Here is a 19,910-nt window from a genome sequence, read left to right on the forward strand (position 1 = left end):
CATCCAAGTCATTAATGAAAATCGCAAACAGCAGAGGACCCAGAACTGATCCCTGCGGTACGCCACTGGTAACTGGGCTCCAGGCTGAATATTTGCCATCCGCAACCACTCTCTGACTTCTATCGGTTAGCCAGTTCGTTATCCAACTGGCCAAATTTCCCACTATCCCATGCCTCCTTACTTTCTGCAGAAGCCTACCATGGGGAATCTTATCAAATGCCTTACTAAAAGCCATGTACACTACATCCACTGCTTTACCTTCCTCCATGTGCTTGGTCACCTCCTCAAAGAATATGATAGAATTGTTTATCAATCATAGAATGATAGAATTTACAGTGCAGAAGGAGGCCATTCAGCCCATCGTTTCTGCATCGGCCCTTGGAAAGAGCACCCTACCCAAGCCCACACTATCACGCTGTTGCTCGTTATGCTTTCCTTAATTTGCTCTGTTTTAATTACCTTTGCTCAAGAGTCGCCAGGTATCTTTCTGATACCACCACAAGTTTCAAAACCGAATACTGATCAAAGACTCGATACACCAGTTAGTAAGTTTGAAATCAATGCACATTTATTTACACACACAGTTAATTATTACTCATGCACAAACTCTACTCACTAAACTACAACTACTACTAAAAGCCTATACTTAGCTTCGGGTGCCCACTCAGTCAGAGGAACAATGGCCGTTGTCCGGTTCGAATACTGCTGGCTTCAAACTGGTATAGAATAGTAGCTAGGAGCGCCTATCTTGTAGCGTGCATTGACCTTAGACTTACTTGGCTGGTGCTTGGCGGGCCTCTCGTCCCTGAGAGCCAAAGGCCAAGGTGAAGGTGAAGAAGAAGAGTTCTTCCAAGAGGCCGTTCTGACCTTGGGGACTCTGCTTTATAGTCCAAAGGGTTTCGCGCCCTTCTGGGCGGACCCTGGACTTGGTCCCAATTAATTGGACCATGTCCCAATCGTTTGTATCGATTCTCTCCAATAACGGGGTCGTTCCCCGATCATTGGGCAGGCCCTAGGTAACCATTGGCCTGCGTTTGTTTTAGTCTCCACTGGCGGTGGGGAGTCTGCCCCGGTACCGATTGTTTAAATGTTTATCTTTTGTCCCCAGAGATAGCGCATTACTATGCTAATGGCTTGTAGTTTCAGTTCTGTCTGGGCTCTGCTGGTTCCAATCCACAGGAAACCTTGTACCTGCTTGTTTTTCTAGTGCTGTCCATTTTTCCCTGTACTCTTTGCGAATGTCCATTTTGGAATCGGGACGTGGCCACCCCAGGTGGCTACACTCCCTCCTTGTGATCCTCAACGCGAAGCGTGAAGGATCACATTACTGCGTTGTCTTCGTACTCTTACCAAGCCGGGCACCCATGACTAGGCTCTACACTGACCTTAACTATGCAACATATTTTTAACTAAACAATTTTACATACACACATCATCAAAACTCTACGGGGCGCTATAGCATTAAGGACATGCATTACAAAATAAAAAAACTGGAACCGCTAACTAATCTCAATAAACTATCCTCACTCAAACAATTAAATAATATCCTAACATCTTAACTGTACAAAAATAGCAGCATTCAAATTTCTCTGGTTTAGCAGTCAAACACAGAGTTCACATTTCTTTATTGAAACAAACGAACACACACAAAACAAAAAAAACGAATGCAATTTAATCCATGTCAAGGGGTTCGGGGTCTGGTGGAAACCAAAAATAGGGGATCTAATTCTGTATGCCGGGGTGCGAGAGCGGTAGGCTCTCCTTCGCCATTTCCTCATTCTAATGGTCTGCACGACACTGCAAAGTATCGCCAATGCTAAAAGTGCTTCAACGACATATGAGAGTGAGTACCAAGTGATAGACTTATCACACCAGGTTGGGGTATTGTTGACTGTTGCTGGGCTCTGAATACTGTGGGGGAGTGAATCATTGACGGCCTGTGGGGTGGGGGTGAGGGGGTTAGCGTTCGGCGCAACCAAAGGGATCCTGCTAGTGTCCATATAACAAAGATGAAGGTCGTCTTCATCTTTCCTTCTCTTTTCGTCTTTTTTCTCTTCTTGTCTTCTTCTGGAATTCTGTGAACACAAGCATAATATCTGTCATTATCTTGTTTAAGATCTCGTGTGTTTGTCTGCCTGTCCTTTATTGCCAATTACCCTTTATAATTGGTCATCATCTGTGACTCCCTCATATTCTTTTAAACCGAATTTCTGGACAAGACATTCTCGGAAAAAAACTGACACAGTGCGAGCCGCCTCGCAGCCTGTGCGATTTACCATCCCAATGTTTGAAGATGTAAATAGCATGAGGAAAGCAACCGAAGGGTCACTATAAAACAAAACAAAAACTTTTGAAATAAAAGAGCCAAAATGAGGTGCGTATGGGCCGCGGCGGGTAAGAATTGGATGGAATCCCCGGGTAGGACGGGATGTGCTCTATCCAAGCTTAGCTGACCAGAGGGGGGTCCTCAGGCAGGGCAGGGATAAGTTCCATTTCTCTACTGCCTGAGTAACCGGCAAGAACGGGCACGAATGTAGTCGTCGTGATGGGTTGCAGTGATGCCTCGTCTACCTTCAAATTAGAAGAGCAATTACGAACTGGTGTGGGGGCAAATTCTCAGAGGTTTCTGCGGACGAACTAGGCGGCTGTCCATGGACAAACTGCAGGTTCCAATCCACAGGAAACCTTATACCTGCTTGTTTTTCTAGTGCTGACCATTTTTTCCCTGTATTCTTTGTGAGTGTCCATTTTGGAATCGGGACGTGGCTACCCCAGGTGGCTACAATGCTATCCCCATAATCCAGTAACCTCATACAACATTTCTGGACACTAAGGGCAATTCAGCATGGCCAATCCACCTAACCTGCACATTTTTAGACTGTGGGAGGAAACCGGAGCACGGAGGAAACCCACGGAGACACGGGGGGATCGTGCAGACTCCGCACAGAAAGTGACCCAGCTGGGAATTGAACCTGGGACCCTGGAGCTGTGAAGCAACTGTGCTAACCACAATGCTACTGTGCTGCCCACGGTCAAGGTGGATAGTGAAGGAGTTGATTCTGAGACCAGGATCCTGAATCTGAATAAAGGTAACTATGATGGTATGAGACATGAGCTGGCTATGATGGACTGCCAAACATTACTGAAAGGATGGATAGTGGATAGGCAATGGCAGGCATTCAAGGAACAAATATGTGAACGCCAAAAGCTGTTTATTCTTATTTGGCACAAGAGTAGAAAGGGAACTGTGTCCAAGCCATGGCTTAAAAGGGAAATTAGAGATAGTATTAGGTTCAAAGAAGAAGCATACAAATTAGCAAGAAAAAGCAATAATCCAGCAGAGGGCAGCAGAGCAGAGCTACTGATCAGCTGTTCTGGGGAAATTTGCATACGTGCAGTGCGGTCAGCCTAAGTTGAAGGTGGTTTGTGGAGAGGCTGTTGGCAAGTGACAGTTAAACCCAAAACACTTTGTGAGTGTTTCCCACCCTACCTCCTCCTCTAAACAACCCCCCCACCCCACGGTGGTTGGGAAGCGGGAGCAGGGGCCTGTCGTGAAGGTGAGTGAGTGCCTTTAAATTTGCTTACCTTTCAGCGAGAGCAGGGTTTGAGGTAATATCAGGTAAGCTCTTCCTTTCTTTTTCTTTTTCTTGTTTTTTTTTAAATCTAGAGGTGATATCAGGGAAGGCAGTACAATGCTCCTCCTGCAGAATGTTTGAGGTGAGGGACGCCGTCAGTGTCCCTGCTGATTTCATCTGTGGGAAGTGCACCCAACTCCAGCTCCTCAAAAACCGTGTTAGGGACCTGGAGCTTGAGCTGGATGAACTTCGGATCATTCGGGAGGCAGAGGGGGTCATAGATAGGAGCTTCAGGGAAGTAGTTACACCAAAGACTGGAGATAGATGGGTAACTGTAAGAGGGACTGGGAAGAAGCAGTCAGTGCAGGGACCCCCTGCGGTCGTTCCCCTGAGTAACAAGTATACCGTTTTGGATACTTGTGGGGGGGGGGCGACTTACCAGGGGTAAGCCATGGGGTACGGGCCTCTGGCACGGAGTCTGTCCCTGTTGCTCAGAAGGGAAGGGGGCAAAGGAGTAGAACATTAGTAATTGGGGACTCAATAGTCAGGGGCACAGATAGGAGATTTTGTGGGAGCGAGAGAGACTCACGTTTGGTATGTTGCCTCCCAGGTGCAAGGGTACGTGATGTCTCGGATCGTGTTTTCCGGGTCCTTAAGGGGGAGGGGGAGCAGCCCCAAGTCGTAGTCCACATTGGCACTAACGACATAGGTAGGAAAGGGGACAAGGATGTCAGGCAGGCCTTTAGGGAGCTAGGATGGAAGCTCAGAGCGAGAACAAACAGAGTTGTTATCTCTGGGTTGTTGCCCGTGCCACGTGATAGTGAGATGAGGAATAGGGAGAGAGAGCAATTAAACACGTGGCTACAGGGATGGTGCAGGCGGGAGGGATTCAGATTTCTGGATAACTGGGGCTCTTTCTGGGGAAGGTGGGACCTCTATAGACAGGATGGTCTACATCTGAACCTGAGGGGCACCAATATCCTGGGGGGGAGATTTGTTAGTGCTCTTTGGGGGGGTTTAAACTAATTCAGCAGGGGCATGGGAACCTGGATTGTAGTTTTGGGGTACGGGAGATTGAGAGTATAGAGGTCAGGAGCACAGATTTGACTTCGCAGGAGGGTGCCAGTGTTAAGGTAGGTGGTTTGAAGTGTGTCTACTTCAATGCCAGGAGTATACGAAATAAGGTAGGGGAACTGGCAGCATGGGTTGGTACTGGGGACTTCGATGTTGTGGCCATTTCAGAGACATGGATAGAGCAGGGACAGGAATGGTTGTTGCAGGTTCCGGGGTTTAGGTGTTTTAGTAAGGTCAGAGAAGGGGGCAAAAGAGGGGGAGGTGTGGCGCTGCTAGTCAAGGACAGTATTACGGTGGCGGAAAGGATGCTAGATGGGGACTCTTCTTCTGAGGTAGTATGGACTGAGGTTAGAAACAGGAAAGGAGAGGTCACCCTGTTGGGAGTTTTCTATAGGCCACCTAATAGTTCTAGGGATGTAGAGGAAAGGATGGCGAAGATGATTCTGGAAAAGAGCGAAAGTAACAGGGTAGTTGTTATGGGAGACTTTAACTTTCCAAATATTGACTGGAAAAGGTATAGTTCGAGTACATTAGATGGGTCATTCTTTGTACAATGTGTGCAGGAGGGTTTCCTGACACAATATGTTGACAGGCCAACAAGAGGCGAGGCCACATTGGATTTGGTTTTGGGTAATGAACTAGGCCAGGTGTTAGATCTGGAGGTAGGTGAGCACTTTGGAAACAGTGACCACAATTCGGTGACCTTTACGTTAGTGATGGAAAGGGATAAGTATACCCCGCAGGACAAGGGTTATAGCTGGGGGAAGGGCAATTATGATGCCATTAGACATGACTTAGGATGTGTTGGTTGGAGAAGTAGGCTGCAAGGGTTGGGCACACTGGATATGTGGAGCTTGTTCAAGGAACAGCTATTGCATGTTCTTGATAAGTACGTACCAGTCAGGCAGGGAGGAAGGGGTCGAGCGAGGGAACCGTGGTTTACCAAAGAAGTGGAATCTCTTGTTAAGAGGAAGAAGGAGGCCTATGTGAAGATGAGGCGTGAAGTTTCAGTTGGGGCGCTTGATAGTTACAAGGAAGCGAGGAAGGATCTAAAGAGAGAGCTGAGACGAGCAAGGAGGGGACATGAGAAGTCTTTGGCAGGTAGGATCAAGGAAAACCCAAAAGCTTTCTATAGGTATGTCAGGAATAAAAGAATGACTAGGGTCAGAGTAGGGCCAGTCAAGGACAGTGGTGGGAAGTTGTGTGTGGAGGCTGAGGAGATAAGCGAGATACTAAATGAATACTTTTCGTCAGTATTCACTCAAGAAAAAGATAATATTGTGGAGGAGAATGCTGAGACCCAGGCTATTAGAATAGATGGCATTGAGGTGCGTAGGGAAGAAGTGTTGGCAATTCTGGACAAGGTGAAAATAGATAAGTCCCCGGGGCCGGATGGGATTTATCCTAGGATTCTCTGGGAAGCCAGGGAAGAGATTGCTGAGCCTTTGGCTTTGATTTTTAGGTCATCATTGGCTACAGGAATAGTGCCAGAGGACTGGAGGATAGCAAATGTGGTCCCTTTGTTCAAGAAGGGGAGTAGAGATAACCCCGGTAACTATAGGCCGGTGAGCCTAACGTCTGTGGTGGGTAAAGTCTTGGAGAGGATTATAAAAGATACGATTTATAATCATCTAGATAGGAATAATATGATTAGGGACAGTCAGCATGGTTTTGTGAAGGGTAGGTCATGCCTCACAAACCTTATCGAGTTCTTTGAGAAGGTGACTGAACAGGTAGACGAGGGTAGAGCAGTTGATGTGGTGTATATGGATTTCAGTAAAGCGTTTGATAAGGTTCCCCACGGTCGGCTATTGCAGAAAATACGGAGGCTGGGGATTGAGGGTGATTTAGAGATGTGGATCAGAAATTGGCTAGTTGAAAGAAGACAGAGAGTGGTAGTTGATGAGAAATGTTCAGAATGGAGTTCAGTTACGAGTGGCGTACTACAAGGATCTGTTCTGGGGCCGTTGCTGTTTGTCATTTTTATAAATGACCTAGAGGAGGGCGCAGAAGGATGGGTGAGTAAATTTGCAGACGACACTAAAGTCGGTGGAGTTGTAGACAGTGCGGAAGGATGTTGCAGGTTACAGAGGGACATAGATAAGCTGCAGAGCTGGGCTGAGAGGTGGCAAATGGAGTTTAATGTGGAGAAGTGTGAGGTGATTCACTTTGGAAAGAATAACAGGAATGCGGAATATTTGGCTAATGGTAAAATTCTTGGTAGTGTGGATGAGCAGAGGGATCTCGGTGTCCATGTACATAGATCCCTGAAAGTTGCCACCCAGGTTGATAGGGTTGTGAAGAAGGCCTATGGTGTGTTGGCCTTTATTGGTAGAGGGATTGAGTTCCGGAGCCATGAGGTCATGTTGCAGTTGTACAAAACTCTAGTACGGCCGCATTTGGAGTATTGCGTACAGTTCTGGTCGCCTCATTATAGGAAGGACGTGGAAGCTTTGGAACGGGTGCAGAGGAGATTTACCAGGATGTTGCCTGGTATGGAGGGAAAATCTTATGAGGAAAGGCTGATGGACTTGAGGTTGTTTTCGTTAGAGAGAAGAAGGTTAAGAGGTGACTTAATAGAGGCATACAAAATGATCAGAGGGTTAGATAGGGTGGACAGCGAGAGCCTTCTCCCGCGGATGGAGGTGGCTAGCACGAGGGGACATAGCCTTAAATTGAGGGGTAATAGATATAGGACAGAGGTCAGAGGTGGGTTTTTTACGCAAAGAGTGGTGAGGCCGTGGAATGCCCTACCTGCAACAGTAGTGAACACGCCAACATTGAGGGCATTTAAAAATTTATTGGATAAGCATATGGATGATAAGGGCATAGTGTAGGTTAGATGGCCTTTAGATTTTTTCCATGTCGGTGCAACATCGAGGGCCGAAGGGCCTGTACTGCGCTGTATCGTTCTATGTTCTATGTTCTATGTAGACCTGAGGATTGGGAACAGTTTAAAATTCAGCCAAGTTGGACCGAGGGATTGATTAAGAAGAGGAAAAAAGATGTGCAGGTTAGATGGATTGGCCATGCTGAATTGCCCTTAGTGTCCAAAAAGGTTAGATGGGGTTACCGGATTACAGGGTGGAGGCATGGGCTTGGGTCGGATGGTCCTTCCATGCAAAAGAGAAAATGCTGGAAAATTTCAGCAGGTCTGGCAGCATCTGTAGGGAGAGAAAAGAGCTAACGTTTCAAGTCCAATGACTCTTTGTCAAAGCTAACAGACAGAGAAAGTGGGAAATATTTATCCTGTGGAGAGAGAATGAAAAATGAGTTACAGCGGATTTCTGTGGCTCTGACTCATCTTTCATTCTCACTCCACAGTATAAATATTTCCCACTTTCTCTGTCTATGTCGATGTCTATATATTCCTTCGAGTTTAGAAGAGGGAATCTCATACAAACTTATAAAATTCTAAACTGATTAGACAGGGTAGATTCAGAAAGCATGGTCCCGACAGTGGGGGTGTCCAGAACTGGGGGTCATAGATAAGGGGTAAACCTTTTAGGACAGAGGTGAGGAGAAATGTCTTCACCCAGAGAGTGGTGAATCTGTTGAATTCGCTACCCAGAAAGTAGTTGAGGCCAAAATGTTGTGTGATTTCAAGAAGGAATTAGATATAGCTCTTGGGACTAAAGGGATCAAGGGATATGGGGAGTGAGGGGGGGGGGGGATCAGGGTATTGAACTTGATGATCAGCCATGATCATAATGAATGATGGAGCAGGCTCGAAGGGCCGAATGGCCTCCTCCTGCTTCTGTTTTCTATATGATTCTATGAAGACTCTACACCTCTATGCCTGATTTCGGTGGGAGATAGTTTAACTTTGAGTATTGGAGTTGCAAGCAAGATACAGAACCCAGTTGACACTTTTTCACATAACGAAAATAAGTGTACGCAGTGGGAATTCTGCTCATCCCCTGGTCCAGATGGAATGCTTCCCAGAGTGCTAAAAGAGATGGCTAGCGAAATTGCAAGTGCACTAGTGATAATTTACCAAAATTCACTAGACTCTGGGGTGGTCCCGGCGGATTGGAAATTAGCAAACGTGACACCACTGTTTAAAAAAAGGAGGTAGGCAGAAAGCGGGTAATTATAGGCCAGTTAGCTTAACTTCGGTAGGAGGGAAGATGCTGGAATCTATCATCAAGGAAGAAATAGCAAGGCATCTGGATGGAAATTGTCCCATTGGGCAGACGCAGCATGGGTTCATAAAGGGCAGGTCTTGCCTAACTAATTTAGTTGAATTTTATGAGGGCATTACCAGTGCGGTAGATAACGGGGAGCCAATGGATGTGGTATATCTGGATTTCCAGAAAGCTTTTGACAAGGTGCCACACAAATTATTGCTGCATTAGAGAAAGATGCATGGCATTAAGGGTAAAGTAGTAGCATGGATAGAGGATTGGTTAATTAATAGAAAGCAAAGAATGGGAATTAATGGGTGTTTCTCTGGTTGGCAATCAGTAGCTAGTGGTGTCCCTCAGGGTTCAGTGTTGGGCCCAAAATTGTTCACAATTTACATAGATGATTTGGAGTTGGGGACCAAGTGGAATGTGTCCAAGTTTGCCGACGACACTAAGATGAGTGGTAAAGCAAAAAGTGCAGAGTATAATGGAAGTCTGCAGAGGGATTTGGATAGGTTAAGTGAATGGGCTAGGGTCTGACAGATGGAATACAATGTTGACAAATGTGAGGTTATCCATTTTGGTAGGAATAATAGCAAAAGGGATTATTATTTAAATGATAAAATATTAAAACATGCTGTGGTGCAGAGAGACCTGAGTGTGCTAGTGCATGAGTTGCAAAAAGTTGGTTTACAGGTGCAACACGTGATTAAGAAGGCAAATGGAATTTTGTCCTTCATTGCTAGAGGGATGGAGTTTAAGACGAGGGAGGTTATGCTGCAATTGTATAAGGTGTTAATGAGGCCACACCTGGAGTATTGTGTTCAGTTTTGGTCTCCTTACCTGAGAAAGGACGTACTGGCGCTGGAGGGTGTGCAGAGGAGATTCACCAGGTTAAACCCAGAGCTGAAGGGGTTGGATTACGAGGAGAGGTTGAGTAGACTGGGACTGTACTCGTTGGAATTTAGAAGGGTGCGGGGGGATCTTATAGAAACGTATAAAATTATGAAGGGAATAGATAGGATAGATGCGGGCAGGTTGTTTCCACTGGTGGGTGAAAGCAGAACTAGGGGGCATAGCCTCAAAATAAGGGGAAGTAGATTTAGGACTGAGTTTAGGAGGAACTTCCTCACCCAAAGGGTTGTGAATCGATGGAATTCCTTGCCCAGTGAACCAGTTGAGGCTCCTTCATTAAATGTTTTTAAGATAAAGATAGATAGTTTTTTGAAGAATAAAGGGATCAAGGGTTTATGGTGTTCGGGCCGGAAAGTGGAGCTGAGTCCACAAAAGATCAGCCATGATCTCATTGAATATCGGAGCAGGCTGAAGGGACCAGATGGCCTACTCCTGCTCCTAGTTCTTATGTTCTTATGTTCACTTGTCAGGGTGGCTTACTTGTTAACCCTAAATGACATTTCTGGTGGCAGTTGAACAAAGGGCCCAAATTATTCTTTTGGTAGAATTATTTGGTATGAGGGACTGGTTTAGCACAGTGGGCTAAACAGCTGACTTGCAATGTACAACAAGGCCAGCAGCACGGGTTCAATTTCCGTACCAGCCTCCCCGAACAGGCGCCATTATTAATAGTCTTATTATTAAATATTGGGTCAGGAGGAGCAGGCGTGTTCTTTCAGGCTCTAGTAAAATAGTTCAGGACACTTACAGCGCCGAGGGATTGATTAACTCACCCTCCACCACCCTTTTGGGATCGGCCCTTACTTGATGCCCATAAAAGACTAGTGCACACAAGGCCTGAACCCCAGGTTCTAGAGTCCAAACATCAACTTGATACGGGCAGCCAGGCTTTTCAGCCAACTTCACCCCCATTTTGGGAAGAATGCGAAGATTACTGCCAACAAGTCTATTATTTTTCTTCAGTTAAACCCACTTATTCATCATCTGAGCATTTCCCTCAATCTTTTATCTCCCCATCGGAATAACCTTTAACTCCAACTATATTGCTCAATTCGAAGTCGTTCTTTGGTGTTTATATAATTGAACAATGTTAATTAATGAATGCTCTCATTATCTTTTCCCGCAGTATGTCTTTCCTTGGTTATTTTACTGATGAAGACCTCAGGCAGTTGTTGATCATCAAAAAGGTCGACATTTCCATTGCGATTGACAAAGTATTCCCCTTCCTCTACGGCCTTCGAGACAACCAGTTAATTACTGCAGAAAAATTTAAAGTGAGTGAGTAGCATCTTGTTTGGATGACCCCAGGGAGATTTGACCACAGTTAAAATGCTGAATTCAGTTTTGAGCACCTCATTGTCAAAAGTGCAATAAATTGCACACACAGTGTATTCACCAGAATGATACCAGGCATAGGAAGGTGCTGAGGAAGCGATATTGGCGATATTTCTACTGGCTTTGAGGAGAGTAAGAGATTTAATAGTAACAAGAAGAGACGGTACCCTTTCCTTGGAGAACAAATGACAAAAGGTCATGAACCTAAAGTGGCCAAAATGAGGAGGAGTTGGGGGGCTGAGGAGAAATCTTCACCCAGAGAATTGTTTCAATGGGAGCATGGAATGTTTTGTCACTCGGGTACATAGAACATAGAACATAGAACAGTACAGCACAGAACAGGCCCTTCGGCCCTCAATGTTGTGCCGAGCCATGATCACCCTACTCAAACTCACGTATCCACCCTATACCCGTAACCCAACAACCCCCCCCCTTAACCTTACTTTTATTAGGACACTACGGGCAATTTAGCATGGCCAATCCACCTAACCCGCACATCTTTGGACTGTGGGAGGAAACCGGAGCACCCGGAGGAAACCCACGCACACAGGGGGAGGACGTGCAGACTCCACACAGACAGTGACCCAGCCGGGAATCGAACCTGGGACCCTGGAGCTGTGAAGCATTTATGCTAACCACCATGCTACCCTGCTGCCCCCTGTAGCTGAGGGGGAGATGGCTGCATCCTTTAAGGAGACAGTAAATAGACATTTGAACCAAAGGAAGATCCGGGGCTATGGGGCGAGACTGGGGACATTGGATGAGTTTGCTTTAGCAAAAATATGATGGGTTGGCTTTGGCAAAAAGCCAGAGCAGACAGAATGGGGGAAATGGCCTCATTCGAGGCTTTAACTTTCTATGGGCTCCGTGAAACATTCATTCTGTGTCTGACCTACCAAGGTTTTCCCCAAATGCCATTTAATTTTGTCCTTGCAAGGTTGCACGCTTCTTAATACTTTTGAACCAAAGTTTTCGGGAACTTCCTTTAACCGGATCTAGCAAAATATTCTCACAGCCTCACACCCCATTTCACACCTTTTCACCTCTGACTTTTTCATTTTTCCTCTTTTTTTCCACTCCTCTTTCTTCCTCATGTGTTTGTGTCTCTCTTCAGATTTTCTGTGGGCAATACCTTCTTTCCCCACCCCAGTCACTGAAGGGTTGGCTCATAGACGAGCCAATGATGCTGGACATTCATACTGGAGTCAAACATTTCAAAGCCTGAGCTGTTAGACATGAGAGGAGAGAGCAATAAAATGATTAAAACTAACATTGAACATGCCACTTAGCTGCAGTACTGTCATTTCTCCACCCTCCTACCTCCTTTTACTCATATCTCAATGGCTTTAATGCCTCTGGAGCACTATGCTGCTACACCCCTAATCGATCAGTCATTGGCTACATCGCAACTCCCACCTGGGACAGAGTTAAGTGTGACAGATGGGAGAAATGGGCCAGTTGGTTCTGCAGCTTAACTAGCTCCAGCTAGCTGAGCATACAAACAAGGAAGAGCAATGGGCCATTCAATCCCTCGAGCCAGCTCCGCCATTTCACAAGATCACAGCTGATCTGACCTCAAATCGGCATCTCGCCTACCCCCGATAACCTATCACCCCCTTGCTTACTAAGAATCTATCCACCTCTGTTTCAAAAATATTCAGAGTCTGTTTCCTTTTCAGGAAGAGAACCCAAAGATTCATGACCTTCTGAGGGGATAAATTTAATCTAATTTCTGTTATAAATGAGCAACCCTTATTGTTAAACAGTGACCCCTTGTTCTAGATTCTCCCACCAGAGGATACATATTTTCTACATCCATCCTTTCAATACCCCTCAGGTTCTTACAATCACAGAATCAGTGTTGAAGAGGTTCTTTGAACCATCAAGTCTGCACTAATACATGAAAAACACCTGATCTACCTACCTAAACCCAGTTCATAGAGATCATAGAATTTACAGTGCAGAAGGAGACCACTCGGCCCATCGAGTCTTCACCGGACCCTGGAAAGAGCACCACACTTAAGCCCATGCCTCCATTCTATCCCCGTCACCCAGCAACCCAACCAACCTTTTTGGACAATATGGGCAATTTATCATGGCCAATCCACCTAATCTGCACGTCTTTTGACTGGGAGGAAACCAGAGCACCCGGAGGAAACCCACGCACACACGGGGAGAACGTGCAGACTCCGCACAGACAGTGACCCAAGCCGGGAATCGAACCTGGGACCCTGGATCTGTGAAACAACTGTGCTAACCACTGTGCTACCATGCTGCTTGAATAAGTTGGCTGACGTTTTGGCCTTTGCCTCCTTGGTAGCTGGAGACGGATCTTATAAGCGTGGAGGGACTCGAAGCCCCCAAAATCAGAGGTTTGGGTTATGAATGCCATGAACTCTGACAATTGCAAAGAACACAGAGACAAACCAATAGTGATGTTCTGGATTGGATTAAGTGAACCATCCAGTCATTATAATTAATTCTACATACCATGGCATCATACACAAATCTAAGGTATGTGTTTCTCTTGTAGGAAATCTCAAAACTACAAAAGCAGATCAGCAAGGCCATGTACTCGTTGCTGCAATCGCTGGAAAAGAGTGATTCTTCAACCATTCGTGAATTTTGGCTCAACTTGTTTCAGGATTATAATTTGCAGATGTATCCAAAGCTGTATCCCTTAAAGGCCAGCTTGATTGAAGGTATGTTAATGAAGATACCCGGGTGGAGGCATGAGGATCTACTTCTTAAATGATAATCTTTATTAATAGAAGACAATATAACCCTGGCAGTGCCACCCTGGCCTTGCCAGGCTGCCATGCCAGCGGTACTGGGGTAGCCAGATGCCAGGTTGGCACTGGCAGGGATCGATCCCGTGAAGGAGCCTTCCCAGGTGGAGGGAAATGAGGGTCAGAAATGGAGGGGGGGTGGGGGTGCCTAAAAAGAGGAGGGGGGAGATCGGGGCAGTCTTCAAAAATGGCGCCCCGATCTGTGAGGAACCTTTCCAGCAGGAAATTACTCTAAATGCAGCCTCAGTACAGAGAATCTCCCTGGGGCCTAAAAGGCGCCGAGAAACACCCGCTATATGTGCCCAAAACCAGACATAGAATTTTGGGGTTGAATCGAAATCAGTATTACATTAAAGGAGAAAGCATATTAATATTGTAAAATAAAGTTCAAAGTCAGAGGATTGATTTGCTTTGATTGTCACATGTACCGAAGTACAGTGAAAAGTATTTTTCTGCGGCCGAGGAACGTGCACAATACATACATAGCAGACACTATGGGGAATGTTTTCGAAACTGGCAATAGAAGAATTAGATGTGATTTCATTGAACATTCAATAATAATAATCTTTATTGTCACAAGTAGGCATACACTAACACTGCAATGAAGTTACTGTGAAATGTTGAAGGGTTTGTCAGGATAGATAGTGAGAAGTTTTTTCCTGGCTTGGGTCTAGAACAAGAAGGCACAATTTCAGGATAAGGGGCCAATCGCTTAGAACTGAGATGAGGCATCAGTCAGATTGTGATGAATCTCTCTATCCCAGAGAGTTTTGGACGCTGGGACAGACAGATTTGTGGTTCCTCAGGGAATCGAGGGATATAGGGAGAAGGAGGAAAATGGTGTTGTAGCCCAAGAACAGCCATGATTGTGTTGAATAGTGGAGCATGTCAATGGGCATTGTGGTCTTCTCCCGTTTCTTAGTCTTACGCTCTTGGGTGAACTGTGAGGGATTTGCCCCGATCCCGGTAATGACAATAGAGTGTTACACTCCTCTGAGCCAGAGGCCACATGCAGCCAGTGTCAGGACTTTCAGTTTCCTTACCTGCACTTGGAAGTTGGTTATCCCTGGGAGTGTTTGACAGGGGCTCTCTGTAATTTCTCAGTGCCTACAACAGCATATTGATTTTACATTTTGGTCCAAATGAGAATCAGCACTGCATGGCCTGGAAACAGAAACAGGCATATTGGCACAACAGATTCTCTGCCATTGTGTATTCTCCACACAAACCTCCTTTAACCTTCTTTCTCACTGTGTCAATGGATCACAGTCCTATCTCCCTCATGCACTTACCCTGTTTCCTCTGAAGTGCTTCTATTTTACTGCCCTCAATTGCTCCATGTGGCAGTGAGTTTCACATTATAATCACTCTCTGCGTAAGGAGGTTTCTCCTGAATTCCTTCTTGGATTTGTTAGTCACTATAATTTCTGGTAGGTTCCTTGGACTGGATTTTAATAATGAGCGTAAAAATCCTGAATCTGACTGCACCGTTTAGCATTAGCCAGATCAAATCATATACCTGTTGCCGTCCACGGGTGAGCTACAGGACGCAATCTAACAGCCAACGTGACATGGCTGGTAAGTCTCACTAGAGGCCTCTGGTGAGATTTACCCAGCTCATTACGCCTGAGATCTCGTGGGACGTCACGATTTGGCAAATTTGCATATTAAAGTGAGACTAGCTGCCACCCTGGCAATACAAGGTGCCCAAGTAGCACTGTCAGGCTGGCAGGTGCAATGCCAGGGTATCCGGGTGTCACCTCCATGATGCCAAGCTGGCATTTGCCCTTGCTGGGGATCGGGCCCCAGATTGCCCTGCCCTTATGAGATGGGGTGCAAGGGGGCTTGAGGAACCTCCAACAGGTGAGTTGGGGTGTTTGGGGGAGTCATGTTGGGGGCTCGCAAAGGGCTTGCAAAATATGGTTTTAAAAATGGTGCCCCATCTCCTCCTGCACTGGCGATCAGAGCTCCTCAGGGTAGGAAATGGGACTGAGTGCGGCCTCGTCAGGGCGTTCCTCGTTCAGTTAGATAGCAGGGTCTTTCTCGACACTTACGGGTGCCACCCAGAAACAATTCTGTTTTTTACCCGTTAGATTGCACCCATTGTTTCCCCCTTTTCCACCCTGAGAAAATATTCTTCAATCCTCTTAGGAGGTTGCTAACTTTAGTACCTCGAGAATTTCCAGGCCCTTTCCCAGCTGGTGCCCAGTTGCACTGTTCTGGAGGGCAGCATGCCTCTTCTCTCTGGGTATACAAGCCTTCACGTTTATGATGCAAAGTTATGGAAATGGTTATCCCTCATCAAGAGGGGTCCTGTTTTGGGCAGTCAGGGGCTCCAATCCAGGCAAGGCTCTGCAGATCCTCCCAGTGAAGGCTGGAACCTACTGTGTCCATGTTCCAGACATTTTCTAGGGTCTCCTGCTGCATTCATACCAAAGGTACAAACTTGTACACATTCAGAGCCAATGTTTTTACAGGGTATTAAATAATGCGCAAAGAAAATGTGCAGAATCTCAAAGAGCAAAACTCATTGCCATTTGTAGAGGAAAGAGTTAACTCCAACACACAATATTAGCTACTGGGCATGTGCGTTAGGAGCTATGTCATGATGATGTCACTCAGAGAGAAGAGTCAGAGGAACCTCGGGGAGGAGCTTTGTCCTAATGTTCTGTAACACTTAAAAAAAAAAAAAAAAAATTTTTTAAATTTAGAGTACCCAATTCATTTTTTCCAATTAAGGGGCAATTTAGCGTCGCCAATCCACCTAGCCTGCACATCTTTGGGTTGTGGGGGTGAAACCCACGCAAACACGGGGAGAATGTGCAAACTCCGCACGGACAGTGAACCAGAGCCGCGATCGAACCTGGGACCTAGGCGCTGTGAAGCCACAGTGCTAACCCACTGCGCCACCATGCTAACCCCATGTTCTTTAATCCTATGTAGTTACGCAGATAAAAGTAGTTTGAAGAGAGGCAGCGGAAGTCTCCGTCAGCGGGTTCCTCCGGTCCACCGGCAGCTCACCCATGCCTGCAGGTTTCCCGATGGCGTGGGGTGGCCACAATGGGGAACTCCATTGGCGCTGCGCTGAAAAACGTGGCTAGCGTAACGGAAAATCCCACCCAGAATTTCTGCCTCCAGTGGCATCTCTTACTAAGAGTAAGACCCTCAGCATCTTCCGATATAACCCAATAATAATTGATCATTCATGCCAATTATGGAGATTCCTAATGAGCCAATACCTTCTCAATCACCCCCATTATGAAGACTCTACCCCATCCTGTTCCCCCTGTTATTTGAAATCCCAAAGAATCAGTCCCTAGATATTTATTACCATCAGAATGGTCCAAATTTAGCTGTAATGGAACTGAGGTCAACTCACTTTCATTTCTGTGAGCTGAATATTGGTTCCACCCCACTCCAGGACCTGGATACATGGGGCGCGATTCTCCGCCCCCCCACGACGGGTCGGAGAATAGCGGGAGGGCCTTCCCGACATTTTTCCTGACCTCCCGCTATTCTCTCTACCCCCCCCCCCCCCCCCCCCCCCCGGACACGAATCGCTGCTCGCCGTTTTTTTACGGCGAGCAGCGATTCTCCCCTAGCCGATGGGCCGTTTTCCCGAACTCCAACACACCTGCTATCACAGGTCATGAAAACGGCCGCAAAGTGCCGTTCTGGGGAACCATGGCACCGATTGTGCCGTGGTGCGGCCGTGCCAAGGGTGCCATGGGCCCGCGATCGGTGCCCACCGATCGCGGGCAGCGGGTCCGAACCCCGCGCACTCTTTGTTCCTCCGCCGCCAAGCTGGATCAGTCCGCGGGGCGGCTGAGGGGCATAACGGCCCGCGCATGCGCAGGTTTCACGCATATGCGTGAGGACGTCATCTGCGCATGCGCGGGTTGGAGACGTTCAATCCGCGCATGCGCGGCTGATGTCATCGTGCGCGTCAGCCGATGTTAACTTAAGCCTGCGATGCCGAGGTTCACCGGAGCCCCACTGCTAGCCCCGACCGGGGAGCAGAATCGGGTCCCGGGAGGGGGCGTGGAGGCTGCCGTGAAACACGGCCGGTTTCACGGCAGCCTTCACGACTCTCCGCATTTGCGGAGAATCGCGCCCACTGTCTCAGCTGACATTTCAATGACTGAGTAATGCACTGCATTGTCAGAAGTGCAAGGTGCAAACTTTCCAAAGGAGAAGGCAAGTCCCGTCTTGGTGGCTTTTTTAGGTAGGTTGTTAAAGATCTCGGGCGGGATTCTCCGAGCCCCTGCCGGAGTGAATCCCGCCCCCGCCGTCTCCCGAAGTCTCCGAACGGTAACAAGTCGGCGAGACGTCAATCCCGCCGCCCGCCTCAGAGAATGGTGGGGGCCGGCGTGACGTTATGGACCCCAGGTATACCCAGAGAGAAGAGTCCTGCTGCCCACCAGAACAGTGCAACTGGGCACCAGCTGGGAACGGGTCACGTCGGCGTAAATCAAAACACCTATTTAACGGCGTCAACCAGTGCTGCTAGTTGACGCCGTTCAGCTTGGAGGTAGGTCACGGCGTGGGGGGTGGCCGCAGGAGACGTGACGGCGTGGCCACTGTCTGTGGGTGGGGGAAGAGGGGGAGGGGGGTCTGTGGGTAGGGGAAGAGGGGGAGGGGTCTGTGGGGGCTGGGGGTGAGTGCCAGGGAGGGGAGGAGAGAACGAGTGCTGGAGAGGGGAGGGGGGGGGGGGGGGAGGGGGAGACAGTGTCGAGGGGGGGGACAGTGTCGGTGGGTGAGGGGGGGACAGTGCCGGGGGGAGGGGGGGACGGGGGGGACAGTGCCGGGGAGGGGGGGGAGTGAGTGAGTGCCGGGGGGGGGGGGACAGTGCCGGGAAGGGGGGGGCAGTGCTGGGGGGGGGGGACAGGGGGGACAGTTCCGGAGAGGGGGGGAGACAGTGCTGGGGGGAGGGGGAGACGGGGGGGACAGTGCTGGGGAGGGGGGGGGACACAGTGCTGGGGGGGGGACACAGTGCTGGGGGGGGACACAGTGCCGGGGAGGGGGGACAGTGCCGGGGAGGGGGGGGACACACAGTGCTGGGGGGGGGACACAGTGCCGGGGAGGGGGGGCAGTGCTGGGGAGGGGGGGACGGTGCCGGGGGGAGGGGGGGGGACAGTGCCGGGGAGGGGGGGGTGACAGTGCCGGGGAGGGGGGGGGGACAGTGCCCGGGGGGGGGGGGGGGGGACAGTGCCGGGGAGGGGGGGTGACAGTGCCGGGGGGGGGGGGGGACAGTGCCGGGGGGGGGGGGGCACAGTGCCGGGGAGGGGGGGACAGTGCCGGGGGGAGGGGGGGACGGGGGGGGACAGTGCCGGGGAGGGGGGGGGACACAGTGCTGGGGGGGGGACACAGTGCCGGGGAGGGGGGGGGACAGTGCCGGGGAGGGGGGGAACAGTGCCGGGGAGGGGGGGGGACAGTGCCGGGGAGGGGGGGGACAGTGCCGGGGAGGGGGGGGGACAGTGCCGGGGAGGGGGGGGGACAGTGCCGGGGGGGGGGGGACAGTGCCGGGAGGGGGGGCCATTGCCGGGGAGGGGGGGATGGTGCCGGGGGGGGGGGGGACAGTGCCGGGGAGGGGGGGGGGACAGTGCCGGGAGGGGGGGACAGTGCCGGGGCGGGGGGGACAGTGCCGGGGCGGGGGGGACAGTGCCGGGGGGGGGGGCAGTGCCGGGGAGGGGGGGACAGTGCCGGGGAGGAGGGGACAGTGCCGGGGAGGGGGGGACAGTGCCGGGGAGGGGGGGACAGTGCCGGGGAGGGGGGGGGGGACAGTGCCGGGGGGGGGGGGGGCAGTGCCGGGGAGGGGGGGACAGTGCCGGGGAGGCGGGGACAGTGCCGGGGGGGGGGGGGGACAGTGCCGGGGGGGGGGGGGGGGGCAGTGCCGGGGAGGGGGGGACAGTGCCGGGGGGGGGGGGGGGGGACAGTGCCGGGGAGGGGGGGACAGTGCCGGGGAGGGGGGGGAGAGAGCGAGGGACGGGGGGGAGAGAGCCGGAGAGGGAGGGTGGAAGGGAGGTCGTCCGCCTGGCCAGGTGCCATCCTCCAACAGTCGCGCCCATGCAGCCCATGGCACCTGGCTGCCCCTC

The 19,910-nt window shown here is 49.5% G+C and overlaps 1 protein-coding gene across 1 annotated transcript in view; it reads left to right on the forward strand.

The window, feature by feature from the left end:
• Positions 1–19,910, forward strand: part of LOC119975613 (nuclear body protein SP140-like protein) — a 38,013-nt gene that overhangs the window by 3,326 nt on the left and 14,777 nt on the right. The window contains exons 2-3 of the mRNA XM_038815403.1: positions 10,818–10,965; positions 13,560–13,728. Of these exons, the coding sequence (XP_038671331.1) occupies positions 10,818–10,965; positions 13,560–13,728 (317 nt within the window). The remainder of the gene's footprint in view (positions 1–10,817; positions 10,966–13,559; positions 13,729–19,910) is intronic.

Source organism: Scyliorhinus canicula, chromosome 13 (assembly GCF_902713615.1).
Source record: "Scyliorhinus canicula chromosome 13, sScyCan1.1, whole genome shotgun sequence".
Classification (NCBI taxonomy): domain Eukaryota; kingdom Metazoa; phylum Chordata; class Chondrichthyes; order Carcharhiniformes; family Scyliorhinidae; genus Scyliorhinus; species Scyliorhinus canicula.